Source organism: Cryptomeria japonica, chromosome 11, assembly GCF_030272615.1.
Source record: "Cryptomeria japonica chromosome 11, Sugi_1.0, whole genome shotgun sequence".
NCBI lineage: Eukaryota > Viridiplantae > Streptophyta > Pinopsida > Cupressales > Cupressaceae > Cryptomeria > Cryptomeria japonica.
Genome location: NC_081415.1, coordinates 40,281,239 through 40,297,102, shown reverse-complemented (window position 1 = coordinate 40,297,102; position 15,864 = coordinate 40,281,239). Strand labels below are relative to the sequence as shown.

The 15,864-nt window shown below is 35.0% G+C and overlaps 1 protein-coding gene across 3 annotated transcripts in view; it reads left to right on the top strand.

Moving 5' to 3' along the window:
* Positions 1-1,006: 1,006 nt before the first annotated feature.
* Positions 1,007-15,864, top strand: part of LOC131076800 (alpha-mannosidase) — a 213,039-nt gene continuing 198,181 nt past the window's right edge. Inside the window, exons 1-8 of one of the 3 annotated variants that reach the window (XM_058014134.2) lie at positions 1,007-1,508; positions 2,034-2,117; positions 4,049-4,137; positions 4,249-4,423; positions 10,696-10,815; positions 11,118-11,201; positions 11,295-11,366; positions 11,481-11,594. In XM_058014134.2, the coding sequence (XP_057870117.2) occupies positions 1,305-1,508; positions 2,034-2,117; positions 4,049-4,137; positions 4,249-4,423; positions 10,696-10,815; positions 11,118-11,201; positions 11,295-11,366; positions 11,481-11,594 (942 nt within the window). In that variant the 5' untranslated portion in view covers positions 1,007-1,304. The remainder of the gene's footprint in view (positions 1,509-2,033; positions 2,118-4,048; positions 4,138-4,248; positions 4,424-10,695; positions 10,816-11,117; positions 11,202-11,294; positions 11,367-11,480; positions 11,595-15,864) is intronic. The other 2 variants (XM_058014133.2, XM_058014132.2) reach the window with 2 other exon arrangements.

The window sequence follows — 15,864 nt, the reverse complement described above, 5'->3', positions numbered from 1 at the left end:
TGAATCAATAATTTCACCAAAACTTTTAGTATGGAAAATAAAAATTACTTAACAAAGAAAATAAAATTAAGTAATGCTAAAATAACTTACTTATTTCTTATGTTAATGTAATTTTAGTTTCTTTTTGGAAAAAGATTATAAATATTAGATAAAAGGCATGTCTTTAGATTTAGTTTTATTTATTATTGTGTAATTATAATTTTGTTGATTAAATTAAAATAAAAAGATTTTAATTGGTTATTGTTATACAGGATTTAACTATTGTAAAAGATATTGAAAAAAGGTAAATTTATTATTAAGTTATTTTTTATAAATAAATGATGAAATAAAATGATTGTAATTTAAGTTAAAGTAATATAAAAATATTAAAAAGTTCTAAGTTGTTACTTCATTTTCAAAATCATATGTACAAATAAGTTTGACATAATGTGTAGAATAAACTACAAATATTGTGTATAATTTATGCATTCTACTTTTATTACTTATTTACTAAATTTGAATAAAAATGCTATAGTTTGAATTTAAGTTTTTATGCGTTTTCTTTTATGTCTGATTTTATTTAAAAACTTTAAATATATTATTAATTATTAATTTATTATAAATTATTATTTCAAACAAATTAATAAATAAAAAAATGTAAAAAATATTAAAATGAATTATTTCAGTTTAAAAAATATAATCAAACATTTAAAAAAATCAAATTAAAAAAATCTATTTTTAAAAAAATTAAACATATAACCTATTATTTAAAAAAATTAAATATATAATTAACTATTAATTTATTATTTTACAAATATAACTTTAAAAATAGAAAAATATAATAAATAAAAAATATAAATACATTATTAATTATTAATTTATTATTTTACAAATATAACGAATAATAATAATAATAAATAAAAAATTATAAAAAAATATTAAAATAAATTATTTCAATTTAAACATATAATCATACATTTAAAAAAAAAAACTTCCTCCTCCCCACGAACGTAGTCAAAAAAATGAAAATATGTCACAGGAGTGGGAAACCAAATTTGGGCACAGTTCCATAGGATTGAAGGGACAGCTCTAACAGCAGACTTTTATGGCATGGGGTCCGTCTTTTTTTGCAGAAGTCATGTACACCGTACGTTGGATGGTGGATGAGGATGCATGGCATCGGGCGGGCCATTTTGTCCGCTGCACAGCCAGTGCCGTCCACTGAGGGGAAAACCCACTGAGGGGAAAATCAGTCATTCCCAACGCCTTTATATAAAGTCCACACTATAAAAACTGTTCTAGCATTTGAAGTTATATCCAGCAAAATGAAAATGGTGGGATCACTCATTTACTGTTTTGTAGTCTGTATATGCCTCTGCCAATGTTTGGCATTTCCAGTAGATTATAATAATACAGCAGTGCCTGTGAAAGGGAAGCTCAATGTGCATTTAGTCCCTCACAGCCATGATGACCTTGGATGGCTTAAGACTGTTGATCAGTACTTTGTTGGGTCTAACAGTTCAATCCAGGTTGGTGTAGTATTGAAAGATCCAAGATATTATGACTTTTAAGGTCTTTAATGCAAAAATGGTGTGAGGACATATCAAAGTTCGTTTGTCTAGATTAAAACAATTTCCCAAATATTTTTTCCTTGTTTCGATTTGGGATCTCCCCAGGAGGATAATGTTTTAAGCAATAATCAAGATAGAACTCTGTTCTTAATATTTTTACTTTCCAACTTTCAATTTCAATTCCCTCTTCACGCACATTTGGCTCAATCACATCTAGCTTATGATTTTTTGGCGCATGCTAGGATTGCAAATATCTGTGTAATTGTGCTGACTGTCTCTAAAATTATGAAGTTATTTAATTTATTAGCCACAAGTTAGGCAAGATGAGAATGCCTCCCGAGCTTCTTACAGTTGTGCTCAGTGTCATTGAAATTGAAACAATGAAGGAAATTCTGATTGTATGAAGGTACCCAGGAGGAGAATGGCTTATGAGTATTGAAATCTTTTCTAAGAGAAAACTGAGTTATTTTTTGTTGTCTGCAGGTGGCAGCAGTTCAATACATCTTGGATTCTGTTGTTTCTGCCTTGCAGGAAGACCCAAACAAGAAGTTCATCTATGTAGAGACGGTAAGAGTAATGCACGTTGGGTCATATCTATCGCAAAATGGAATGGTGCCACTTAAATTTCTTTGTTGTTGGTCTGGAATTGAGCTAGCTTGTTTTTTAGTTATTACTGGGTGTGCGTCGAATTCAATCGAATCGGGTCATTTTCTTTTGTTAGACCTTGGATGCTTATTGGAAGGGAATTATAAATTTTCCATTATTGAGCGTTTGTTAATACTGAATTGGGTCAGCTTCTGTTGCTTCATGTTATATGTTCGATGGAATGGAATATGAACTTTCCTGTTTTTAGATATTGTATAATTTTGTGAATGGAATTGAGTCATTTTCTATTTTTTAGTTGTGGTTTCATCAATTAGGAATTGGACAATTTTCTGCTATGCGATGTTATATTTTTAATTAGAAGTAGTTAGGTCATTTTCTATTGTTTTTCGTTGTGTCTATAATTGGATAAGATTCGATGGTTTTATGTTTTAAAGTCCAATGGAGGCCAATGGAGTAGAATTGTGTCATTTTTTTGTTTTTTGCCATTGTTTTGGGTCTTCTGGCTTTGCTAAGTTTTGATATTGAATACTTAGTCGCAAGCAATTGGGCCATTTTGTTCTAGCATTAAGTTGTGGGTTTAACACATTTTTCATATGGAATTGAATTATTTTCTGATGTTTGATATTCTATGAAGGTCATTATTTGCTGTTTTGAGTTGTGTATTTATTGAAGTCGAATTTGATCAACTTCTGTTATTTTAAGTTGTACATTCAGTAAAATGGAATCGGATTATTTTCTTTCCTTTGAGGTTGTATGCTTATTGGAAGGGAATTGAATTGTTTTCTATTTTTGTGGATTGTACATTTTTAGATCGGAATTGTGTCATTTTAAAAAATGTTGTGCCACTAATGGAATGGAATTGGCTATTTTCAGTTGAAGGCAATTGGCTCATTTAGTTTTGGGATATGCCGTTTTTGGTCTGGAATTGAATCACTCTCCTGTTGTTTGATGTTCTGTTCTTATTTGAAGGCAACTTGATCACTATCTATTGTTTTTGATTTTATGTTTATTTGTGCGGAATTGGATCATCTTTGGTTACTACATATTCCATGTTTAAAGAAATGAGATTTGGTTATCGTGTGCTATTTGACACTGTATTCTAATTTGAAGAAGGAAAAATGAATGAATGAATGATGTTCAGGAATGAACAAAGTAGGTTGATGCCACTTGAAAATACAGCTAGTTGCAATAGTGAAGTACTAAGGTTTAAAAAATAAAGTCTGGGGAAATATAAAACATCTAAAGTATTGTAACAAAGTAAGGGTAATAGTGGGGGTGAACCCAAGATAGATAAACTTTAGCTAATATGATCCAAATGCAGTTGCAAGCAGCCATGTGAAGAGGAGAATCAGCCGTTTTCTATCATTTTGGTTTGTGTTTTTATTGGCATGGAAAGGGATTAGCTTTTGTTAGTTCATGTTATATGCTCAATGGAATTGAGTCATTTTCTGTTGCCCTCCACAGTATGTTAATTTATTTATTTGGAATTTTCGATCATTTTCTGTTTCATGTCTATGTTTATATGAGGGGAATTGAATCATCATCTAATTTCCTGGGTTCTGTCTACCTGCATGGAAATGATATCAGCTTCTATTGTTTAAGGCTGTATGTTCAGTGAAATAGAGTAAGGCCATTTTTTGGCATTGGAGGATTTTTTATGCTTATTGGAAGGCAATGGGGTCACTTCTGTTGTTTTGGGTTGAAAGTTTATTAGTATGGAATTGGATAAGCTTCTACCTTTTTTTGCATATACCTAATGGAATGGAATTGGGTCAGTATATGTTGTTTGTGGTTGCATGCTTATTGGAAGAGATTTGATCATTTATTATTGTTTTGGGTTGTGGTTTTCTTGAGATGGAATGATTCTGAATGGTTACACCATTTGTTTTCAGGGTTTTTTTGCAAGATGGTGGAGGCAGCAGAATGAAAAAAAGAAAGAAATTGTTCGGAAGCTCGTGGCTTCTGGGCAGCTTGAATTCATGTATTTTGATTAACTTTTGGAGGTTTTGATATAAGACAAATGTTTTTATGTTGGAATACTCAGTTCTGTAATGGTTAATCCACTGACATGGCAAAATCCTCTTGTGACTAGAAATGGAGGCTGGGTTATGCATGATGAGGCAACTGTAATGTATGTGGACATGATAGATCAAACATCTCTCGGGCACAGATTTCTTATGAAAGAGTTTGGAGTACTACCTGTCACTGGTTGGCAGATTGATCCCTTTGGACACTCAGCTGTTCAAGCCTATCTGCTATGTGCCGAGGTATGCCAATGTTCCTCTATGTTTCTAGTAGTTCTGCTTTTGCTTCCTCTACTCTGTAAATTCGAAGTATGGATGTATCAATATCATAGACTAATCTTTAATTCTTTTTGGAATTTGTATTTAAGGAGCACATTTTATAGACCTTAAAAAGTTAATGTATAACATGTCTTGGCAATCTTGTTATGAGGCTATTCTAAAGAATTACTTCCCGAATTTTAGAGAGCAGTTACAGAACATTTGTTTCCCATATTCTGCAATGTGCTTCTCATAGTTATAGGAAAAGGACAGCATGCATCTGAAGTTTTCTGGTTTAAGATTTTTTTTTCCTTACAAGTTATCCTATGTTGTTATTATCTGAGATTCATTTTGAGTGATATTGTAGCAGGATATATTTTACTGTCTCTTGGGACTGTTTAAGGCTGGATGTACAGGAGCATATATGTCCAATTAAATCCAAATAGATATTTTTATCCTATAATTGGTGTTGAAATATAGCTAGGTCGTATCCCTTGATTGGGCCGACCTAGCTTGGTAAATGTTTGATGGGCCTACTTATGTGATTATATTATGTAGCTTGTGAATGTTAAAGGGCAGGCCCTATTTGGGCGCTCAACTTGTGTAACTTGTAATTGAGTCTGGCCCTAAATGGGCATTGTAACTTGTGATTCATGCTGGGCCCTAAATGGGTGATATAATGTAACTTGTTGATGTGATAGGGCTGACCCTATAATGTGTAACTTGTAATTATTATGGGTCAGACCCTATTTGGTGTGCCAAATTTAGATGCCTTATAATTTACTGTAAAGGCCGACCTAAGTCAAATAAGATGTAAAAGCTCATATATATTCAAGGCAATGCAAGCATCAACACAACATATACACACTTAGTGAATTACCTCTGCAAGGTTAGCGAACTTCAATTGTATGTGATCTGCAATTTCCTTCATTGATCGGCATCCATGATCAGCAAATCTGGAGCTGCACTCTAGGGCAGTGAATGCTTATCAGTCAGTGATTTGTCTACTGGGCGAAGATCTTCTGGGCTGCCGAATTTGCCTTAGATTTGCTGGAGCGTGTCAAGACTGCCCAAAGGCTGTCTAAGTTTGACAACGATCTGCACATCACCCTGACTTTTAGATTAAGATAAGTTTTGCTATAGTTGATTTATGCCCTAGAAGGGTAAACTTGTAATCTGCTTAATCAAATCAGATCTGAGATTATTGTTGCTGGGTTTTTCCTCCAAGAGGGAGGTTTTCCCAGGGCATCACTGTGTTATGTGTGCATTTGTGTTTTCTTGTTCTTTAATGTCAATCTGATTGCTAAGTTTAACATAAAACTAACATGGCATCAGAGCGGGTTCCTTCTATAAAGCCTAACAACTTGAAGGTAGATCTTGTATCCTTTTTTTGCAGACTGAGAAATCATAGCAGGTAGCACAGAGAAGTGTTGAAGAAGACTAGCATGAATACAATTCTATCTGGGTTATCGCTCTACTCATATAGACTGGGAAATGATTCACAACTATTGATTGCTAATGTCATGCAGTGTCCAGACTTCAAACCGAATCAACATGCTCCTGTGGCGAGGGTATCTATGAAGTGCTTATGGATGAGAATGGATTCTGAGTGATGGCGAGGGCCGAAGGCCACGCAACCATCATCAGATGATTCAGTGTGATCTAAGTGGATGGTTATGTTGAAAACTAACTTATAAGAGACAAGTTTTTTTTTGAATTTTTCGTGCTGTAGTGAATCATGTATGACAGTCTTGAACTATTAGTAGCCTCTCTTAAATGCTTTCAGGACGGACTGGGGAGCATAAAGATGATGATTGTATTCAAGAGAGGAAGGTTTTGAGACATCCTGTGAGGAAGCATCACAGGCTGAAGACTAAGAGACATAGCTTAGTTGGTGATACTACGATCAGGTTCAGCTTCAGAGGGAGCTTGTTTGTTGTTTCAGCTTCAGAGGAAACCATATCCTTGGTTAAGGCAATCTTCCGGGAGAAGATTGAGGTGAAAGCCCTCGGTTAAGGCATTCTTCTCTGGGAGAAGTCTGAGGTTAGAGCCCTCGTTCCACCCTCTGCAAGTAGGCATGGTGGACCCACCCTCTGCGGAGTGCAAGGTGAGACCACCCTCTGCGGAGTGCAAGGTGGTAGTTTCTTTGAGGTGTAAGACCTCTTCCACCCTCTGCGGGCAATGCAAGGTGGATCCATCCTCTGCGGGTGTGCATGATTGGTATCATGAAAGAGTTCATGATGTATATTGAATTCATCCTCTGCGGGCATGCATGGTGAATATCATGGAAGGAATCCATGATGCATCTTGGAACCATCCTTTGTGGGAATGCATGATGGATATCATGGAAAGAGTCCATGACGCATGGTCACGGTGTAACTTGATTATTCAAGGGATCCTCCCTAGCTAAGAGGGAGTGTTGAAATATAGCTAGGTCATATCCCTTGATTGGGCCGACCTAGCTTGGTAAATGTTTGATGGGCCTTCTTATGTGATTATATTATGTAGCTTGTGAATGTTAAAGGGCAGGCCCTATTTGGGCGCTCAACTTGTGTAACTTGTAATTGGGTCTGGCCCGAAATGGGCATTGTAACTTGTGATTCATGCTGGGCCCTAAATGGGTGATATAATGTAACTTGTTGATGTGATAGGGTTGACCCTATAATGTGTAACTTGTAATTATTATGGGTCAGACCCTATTTTGTGCGCCAAATTTAGATGCCTTATAATTTATTGTAAAGGCCAACCTAAGTCAAATAAGATGTAAAAGCTCATATATATTCAAGGCAATGAAAGCATCAACACAACATATACACACTTAGCGAATTACCTCTGCAAGGTTAGCGAACTTCTATTGTATGTGATCTGTAATTTCCTTCATTGATCAGCATCCGTGATCAGCAAATCTGGAGCTGCACTCTAGGGCAGTGAATGCTTATCAGTTAGCGATTTGTCTACTAGGCTGGGCGAAGATCTTCTAGGCTGCCGAATTTGCCTTAGATTTGCTGGAGCGTGTCAAGACTGCCCAAAGGCTGTCTAAGTTTGACAGCGATCTGCACATCACCCTGACTTCTAGATTAAGATAAGTTTTGCTATAGTTGATTTATGCCCTAGAAGGGTAAACTTGTAATCTGCTTAATCAAATAAGATTTGAGATTATTGTTGTTGGGTTTTTCCTCCAAGAGGGAGGTTTTCCCAGGGTATCACTGTGTTATGTGTGCATTTGTGTTTTCTTGTTCTTTAATGTCAATCTGATTGCTAAGTTTAACATAAAACTAACAATTGATGGATGATTTATAATTCTGCAGATGAAAGAATTTACATGTGTGTTTAATATCGACATACATTTATTTATACTTCCATTACCTTGCATTTTTGATATTGCTCAACTTTTCTTCCTGAGAATATCATGATCATATTGGAGCTTCAATTAGTGATACATTGACTACTTCATCCAAAAATGATGTCTGTTTCAATTCTCCTTCCTACAGAGAACGTAAGAAGAATCTTTTACTGCTTTTATTGCCAAGCCTTGATGAAGTAATACCTTCCCCAATGCTCTGTTCTTGTTAAAGGTCCCCAATATAGATTGAGAACATCATTTCATCATGGTGCAGAATCCCTCACTCTCTGACGCTTGTCACATAAATCCTTTATCTTATGGATAAAGAACTTTCCATTGCTCTACTTCCAATCTCTCCAGTAAGGATCTGATCAATATTTTTGCATAGGACTTGAAAAGCTCGTTTGTCTGCTCTACTCATTGATTCAAATCACACCATGCATGCCACCTATATTCTTGTCATCTTTTTTCCAGCAAAGACAAGCAATATTGTGCTGCTAAAGCCCAAGCTTTTTTTGTCCCTTAAACTATGAAAAGAATTGCCTTTTGGGTCAAGTTTAGATTTTATGCTTTCATCTTACAGATTTGATTGCCTGCAACATGTTTGAACATTGTGATTATACAGTGCAATACAATATGCATTTCTTTATTGCATTAAAATGGAGTATTCTTGATATCTGTTCAAAGTGCTAAGCATCAATGAACCATAATAGAGAAGTACTAAAATATTTGTGATATCAAACTTAATATGTAGAGAAAATAAACATACTTTATGCCTTTTGAAAGCTGATTCAAAGAGAACTATCGTATCTATGGAATGACATGAATGAGGGAAGTCATGTGGATTATTTTTGCTGCCAGATCACCTCACTGATGCCTGTATAAATGGAGATAAATGAGTACTGTACATGTACTCTGTAGAGATAAATACCGCACCCTTGAGTCACCATGGAGAAAGTTAAAATCATTTGTAATGTTTAAGCCAATAAATCCATTCTCTTTGGATGAATCAAGAATGTTGAGATCATTCATTGAGAATATAGAGGAAATTTTTTAGAATATTAATGGTTGCATGTCATGGATTTTATGCACCTGATTCATCAATTCCTTCATGGCAATCCACTCTTTGACTATTAGCCAACAAGAGTCATGAATTTGGATTCTTTGTAATTGTTGAATCTTCATAAAGGGGAGGTTAAGCCTTTTGTACCACAACAAAACGTAAGGCTTCTTGGAGCTGTTGTATGTGTACAACTACACATGCTCACTGAGGCTAATGCCTAGTGGAACAGACATAGAGATTGGTAGTTGTCCATGCCTAGGCTGCAACAAAGTATCTCAAGCTATTACCCCGAATTATCTCCCCATTTAATGTTGATTTATCATAACCCATGATTTTTAAAGTTTCACAAAAATGCCTTCTAGATCCAGTGTGGTTGCAAGTGATTTCAGTCTAGCTGCAGGATTTTTGATGTTATGTCCCTTGTAAGGTATCTTTTACGCATAATGGATTTTACCACAGTTTTCCCTAAGGGCCATAACAAAATAAATTTTCTTTATATTCAGAATTTTTTCTTGTAGGTTCTTTTTTGTCACCTTGTCCATTTTCTTGTAGATTCTGATGTCAAGGGTTACTTTAGATGGTTCCGATGCAATTTGACCACTTCAGGTCAAGTTAATAACAGAAAATTGACAGATGATTGCAGATATCAAAAGTTTCTTAAACAGCAAATTTTTTATATTTCTAATGAGGAAGACGTTCAACATGGTGTGATATTTTTCCTATAATCTTCCATTTCATTTCAATTGACTCCCTCCATACGTTGTATTCTTTAATTTCATTGTTGCAACTGCCCTTTACAATACTTTTGTGGGTTGTTCCTTGTGAATGGGATTCCTTAGCAATATGTGGCTTCTTTTTATTAGGCCCATACTGTCTGCACTATTGGGGGAATAAGTATTGGTGTTTTGTGGGAAAAATGCTAACCATGGAGCTGTAACAATTTTTAAATGAAAATTCCTAGTAAATCACAATGATACTATGATTCTCACCCACACTACCCCAAAATCCCTTGCCTTTACATTGTCTAATCTGCAACAATTTGGCCCTTGAAATTCCTTGTGAAATTGTGTAATTCTTCTTTCTGTGGTCATCTATGTGCAATGCACACATTAGCATTATGCCATGTTTGGGACATGAAAAGCCAGTGCAAGGATACTATTTTCTTGGGTGTTCAAACCCAGCCGTTTTCATGATTTTGTCATCAAAATAAGAAAGTGACCACCTGTTAGCTATAGATTAGAAAGTGTACCTATTCAAACAATTCATGTTACCATCTTAAGCAGTAATAATATGAATAGCTTTTGAGTATAGTTGCACTATGAGAGACCTTTGTAGGAAACTTGAGAACAGTAATCTATGACTACCTAATTGAGCCTCAATAGGTAATGCTGTATGAAGAAATTGCTGGTGTATTCATTGAACAATCAAGATAGTTTGATCATCAATTATGTTATTCTAACTAGTATTCCCGAACCTTTTGTAGTGATTTGATGGAAACCCTCCCTTATGCTGTGCAAGTCGTCACTTTCAATATTAAGAGGCCAAATCACTGTTCTAGCAAAATGTTTGGCCCTTTTCTGTAGTTTCCAGTAGGTATTTGAACATCTGCATTTTGTTAGTATGTAGTTTTTAATGTTTGAATTTCAATTCAATGAATTTAACCTAAAAGCTAACTTCATTTCTAAATCTCCAGCATTTTCAGCTTGTTAAATCTTGCTCTTATAGGAGTTTCTCTGATCAGTTACTGAGATTTTTTTGATGTTCAATAATGTTTATTTGGAGCTTCAGATTCATATAAGATTTTACAAATGGAATCTGTTGGTAGGAAATCTCACAGAAGTTAATTTACAGGTTGGATTCTCTTCTTTGTTTTTTGGAAGGGCTGATTACCAAGACATTGCAAATCGAAGAAATCGTCGGACCATGGAAACGATCTGGCGTGGTTCTAAGACCCTAGGAGCATCTGCACAGGTGGAATGAAATCCATGTTTTCTACGGATCTTAAGATTCTCAAATCAGTGTTCTGTTTATCTTGAATTCTCAAGAGTCCTCTCTAGTAATACTAATTCTCCAAGGGAGGATGGGTTTCTTTTTCCACTTAATAATTTCCCAATTGATGAATTCCTCTTGGTACAAACTATTATGATTTTTTCTTTAAAAATAACATTTTTTGAAAATAAATAAATAAATTCGTATGTGAGTTTTTCTTGTGTCCAGATCATATTGCAACATTTTTAAAGCATGTGATTGATTGCAAGATTGTTTGATTCCAGGTATTTACCGGAATACTTCCTAACCTTTATGTTCCTCCGGATGGCTTTGACTTAGGTATTGCAACGACGGAAGCTGTGGTTCAGGTGACTCACTGCTTAGAAACTCTTATCATTGTCTGTTTTTGTATTAGCGGATAGATTTGAAATATCTAATACCAAAGTTTCTTGCTCATGCAGGATGATCCTTTTCTATATGACTATAATCTTGAGGAAAGAGTCAACAGCTTTGTTAAGAGTGCTAGGGACCAGGTGATTGGAAATGCTTATGTTTGATGGGTTACTTGTGTAACAACCATTCTTGTTGTAGTTTCCAGAAAATTACTGAATTCTGTTGTGACTAATATGTGGGGCACAAATGCACAGGCCAAACAGTATCGCACAAATCATATAATATGGACTATGGGGGAAGACTTTGCTTATGAAAGTGCAGGTACTTGGTTCAAACAGATGGATAAACTCATACATTATGTGAACAAGGTTGGTACCTTTTTCAGATGCCAATTTCAAACTTGTTTTTTTCATGACATTTTTCTTTCTTTCTTTTTACTTTAAAAAAAATTCAGTTCTTATAACATTAATTTAATCTAATTTTGATGCAAGAGACCGTAACCATTCATACACCCTCATTTCTCAACTTCCAAACATACCCAAAATCAATTTATTGAAAATAAGATTATTACAACAATCTTAAAGTCATATGGAGTCCTTGGTTGTCAATAGACTCAATACCATAAAATAACTCCCAATATCTTCACCATATTAAACACTTGCAGTCAACCAAAAGATTTATCAAAAAGAAATAACTTTATTTCTGAACCTCACAAAATTAAGCTGACAAATTTGCTCACAGGCAAGTTATTGAAAATTATTTTGAGCAAACAAAACATATCATTTTCCTCTGAAAATCTGCACAAACAAAATTCCAATATTTATCTACAGAAAACCACTCTCAAAACTTTTTTAAAACCAATGACCACATACATTATTTCATGCCAAAATCTCCATGAAAGATCTTTTTTCTGGACATTGGGAATGTCAAAAAATCCTCTACAATTTCAACTCCTCACCATTTTCTCCAATTTTTTTCTCATTCTTACCTTGTGCCACCCTTATTTCTCCTTCCACTCTCTGCTGGAGATCTCCCTTTCTTATTTCCAGCTCTTTTTATTTTTAAGTGCTTCACCTCCTTTCCACATGGCCTCCAAGAGGCTTTTCATCTTTCATTGCAAATTCCCTTTTAAACTGTTTTTTTTTTAATTTGCCTTTTCAAATTCTTTTGCCTCTTTAATTTTTCCATTTGTCTTCTTGAATTCCAACGCTTCTTCCCTCTATTTTTTCCATTTTATTTTCTTTTAATTTTCTTGTCCAGCTAGCGGATGCTCCTGCATCAAATTTCCTGCTTGAGAAGATTTGCAAACTTTGTAAAATTAAGATTAAATTAAGAGAGCATGATGTAAACAAGGTGACTGGATGAGAGTCAGGATCTTGACTAATGGTCCATTTTGTTAACTTTTAGCACTTTCAGATTAATATAAACTCAGAAAACAGATTTTAGTTTCTAACTAAATTGATTAGATGTAAGATTTAGAGTTTTCTAGGTTTAGGCATCACATAGAAGTGAACAAAATAAGAACAAGACACGATTACCCTGGGAAAACCTCCTAGGAGGAAAAACCCAGCCAGAAAAGATCCTCAGATCTGATTATGGATTATATTCATATAACAGTTACAACACTTATCTTAGGTCCTTGAAGATGTCTGAAGTGTTTGCTCTTAGGGCTGATGGAATCAACCACAGGTCTGCAATTTCATGTATATCAGGTCTGCTCCTTAATCACACCAATCAACACTCAGACTCAAGCCCTAGATCTGCACTCTTGATGTGTCTTAGGTCTGCACTGATTTAGTAACTTTGGCACTTTAATTCTGGAACAGCTCAGCAAGAACTTGATGTTTGCTTCTTCAATTGACAGGGATGATTCGCATAAGTTCCTTCACCAACTTTCGCATTAATCAGATTGTATCCTTCGCATCATTAGGCATGTGTGAACTCAGATGTATACTTCGCATCCTTAGGCATGTGTGAACTTCGCATCATTAGCAGATATGTATTTCGCTTGAAGGATGTGTTTTTAATTCCTTTTTGAATGAGGTGGATATGTCTTATATATATGTGATGCAAAATCCTTTTTATGTCGGCATAATATAAATTAAATTACTTTTAATTTAATTTGAATCTCTTTAATCCGAAATGCCTTGAATGGATAGGGTTGGCCCTATTTGAGCAAGCACGTTATTATGCACGTAGCGTGGGGTTTGGGGCCCAGCCCTACACGTTGGAGAAAGGGGCCAGCCCTTTGGGCGGATTCCAATGTTGCCCAACGCAATTGGAATCCGCCATTCCCTAATTACAATCAACACATTTGTTGTATATGTTACACTTTCAATTGCTCAACTATACACAGGTAAAGTGAACAATTGAAGAATGAAATAAGAAGTAAAGTTTAAAAGGAGAACTTTTTAGAGGAAGGAAATGAAAAAATAATGGAGTTATTGGGTGTAGGCATATCAGGTATTTATATCTTAATACACACTTTTTAATATGTACATTTCTACAGACTTGCTTGAGGATAGATGTCAGGTATTAGACATGATGCTAATAAACATTACAAGATTAATGGTAAGACAAATAGTAGAGTGACAATTAAGATATAGTAAGACAAATAGCAGAGTGACAATTAAGATACTTTATCTATAACCTCTTAATTATTAGAAATGACACAAAAGGAATATATATCTCTTCTAGCTATGGATGTCACAATGGTCTTCGTAAATATTTGTTGATGTTATAAAAATTTATACTCTATATGTTAATGCATGGTAGCTTATGCAAGATAAGATCTTCCTAACCTTCCTTGTTCTGTTATTTATCTACATGCTTCATGTTTGACTTATATTAAATGCTATAAGTTATCGGGTTAAATTAGCCGATACATACTTGCTATCGGATGCATAAACATTGGCACCGATTCACTTCTGTTATCGGGCTTAATTATATCGAGCATATTTGTTATCGGGTTTAATGAATACACCGCTTCATTTGGCATTAACATTGGTTAACAAATGCACCGGTTGGATTATATTCATCGTGCACTTTGAATCATCGGTGTTTGTATGAACCGATTCATTAAATTGATCAGTCATTATATTATGATATTACAATATGCTATCGGGGGTTTTTGAACCAATAATCAGCATTGTGTTAATGGTATAATTGTAAAGGCACCGATCAATGGGTGCATTGATCGGTCATGCCTAAAAGGCATGACCGGTCAATACACCAATTGACTGGTTACCTAAATAATATATATGCCAATTGAATTCATTTGGAGAAGACATAGAAAATATTTAAATGATCTCTCTCCTTCAGACCTGCAGATAAAAATCAGATTTATTAGACATTGACATAATTCCTCATATCCATATATAGCATTCATAGTTCATAACTTGTTCTTTAATTAAAATTGAAATAACTTTACATGGTATCAGAGCCAAGGTAATCGAACCTAAGGCTATTCAATTTTGATAAAATTCAAGGACTAAGTTACAAACTACATCACATTTCCATAATGGCCAACGCTATCAGATTCGAAGATAGACTCGGAGGTAGCGAAGATTTTTCAGCTTGGAAGTTTAGAATCAAAATGATTTTAAGAGAAAACAAAGTTGATTCATATGTCCAAACTGAAAGTGCTCAACCAGAAGATGAAACCGAGAAATCCACATGGATCGAGGGAAATGATAAGGCTATTAAAATAATAGTGGATGGAGTAAGAAATAATATAATGCCCATCATTAGAAAGCAGGAGACGGCTTACAAAATGTTCAAGGCACTTGAAAGGACATTTGAGATATCAAATGCAAGTCGTACTCTAGCACTAAAACGAGAAATAAATCATATCACCATGAACAAAGGGGAGACAATCAACGCCTACTTCATGCGGATATCAGTTCTAAAAGATGAACTTGCAACTCTGGACTACGAGATCCGAGGCAAAGAACTAACACTCATTGCTTTAGATGGGTTGCCTAGTGAATGGAGCACATTCGTCCAAGGCATCAGTGCAAGGTCCAAATATCCTAAGTTTGAAAGACTAAGAGATGACTGTCTACAAGAAGAATCCCGATTGAACAAGGTAGGAATAAAACAGAAGAATATAGATGAAGACTTGCAAGTCCTAAATACAAACATCAATAAGAAGTACAAAAAGAAGCAATTCAGGAAAAGAAAAGCTAAACAAGGCAAGAACACTTCTAAGAAAGACCTATCACATGTTCAATGTTATAGGTGTGACAAATTCGGACACTATGTTGCAAATTGTCCGGAGAAAGGGAAGCAAGCCACATTTGCAAAAGTGAGGAAATCTAGAAAAGAAAATGACTCCGAGAACTATGTCCTCTACTCAGCACTTACAAGCCACACTTCAAACAAATCTAACTCATGGGTGATCGACAGTGGTTCATCCAGACACATCACCGGCTTTAGAGAAATACTAGACTCCATGATAGAGAAAGATGATGAGGAAGTAACCATCGGAGACGATTCTTCACATTCAGTTAGAGGAATTGGAACCTGCACCATCAAATTGAAGACAGGCATGTCACTACGACTTGAAGAAGTACTATATGTTCCAGGCATCAAAAGAAATCTAATCTCCATATCAGCACTAGAAGATCAAGGATACAG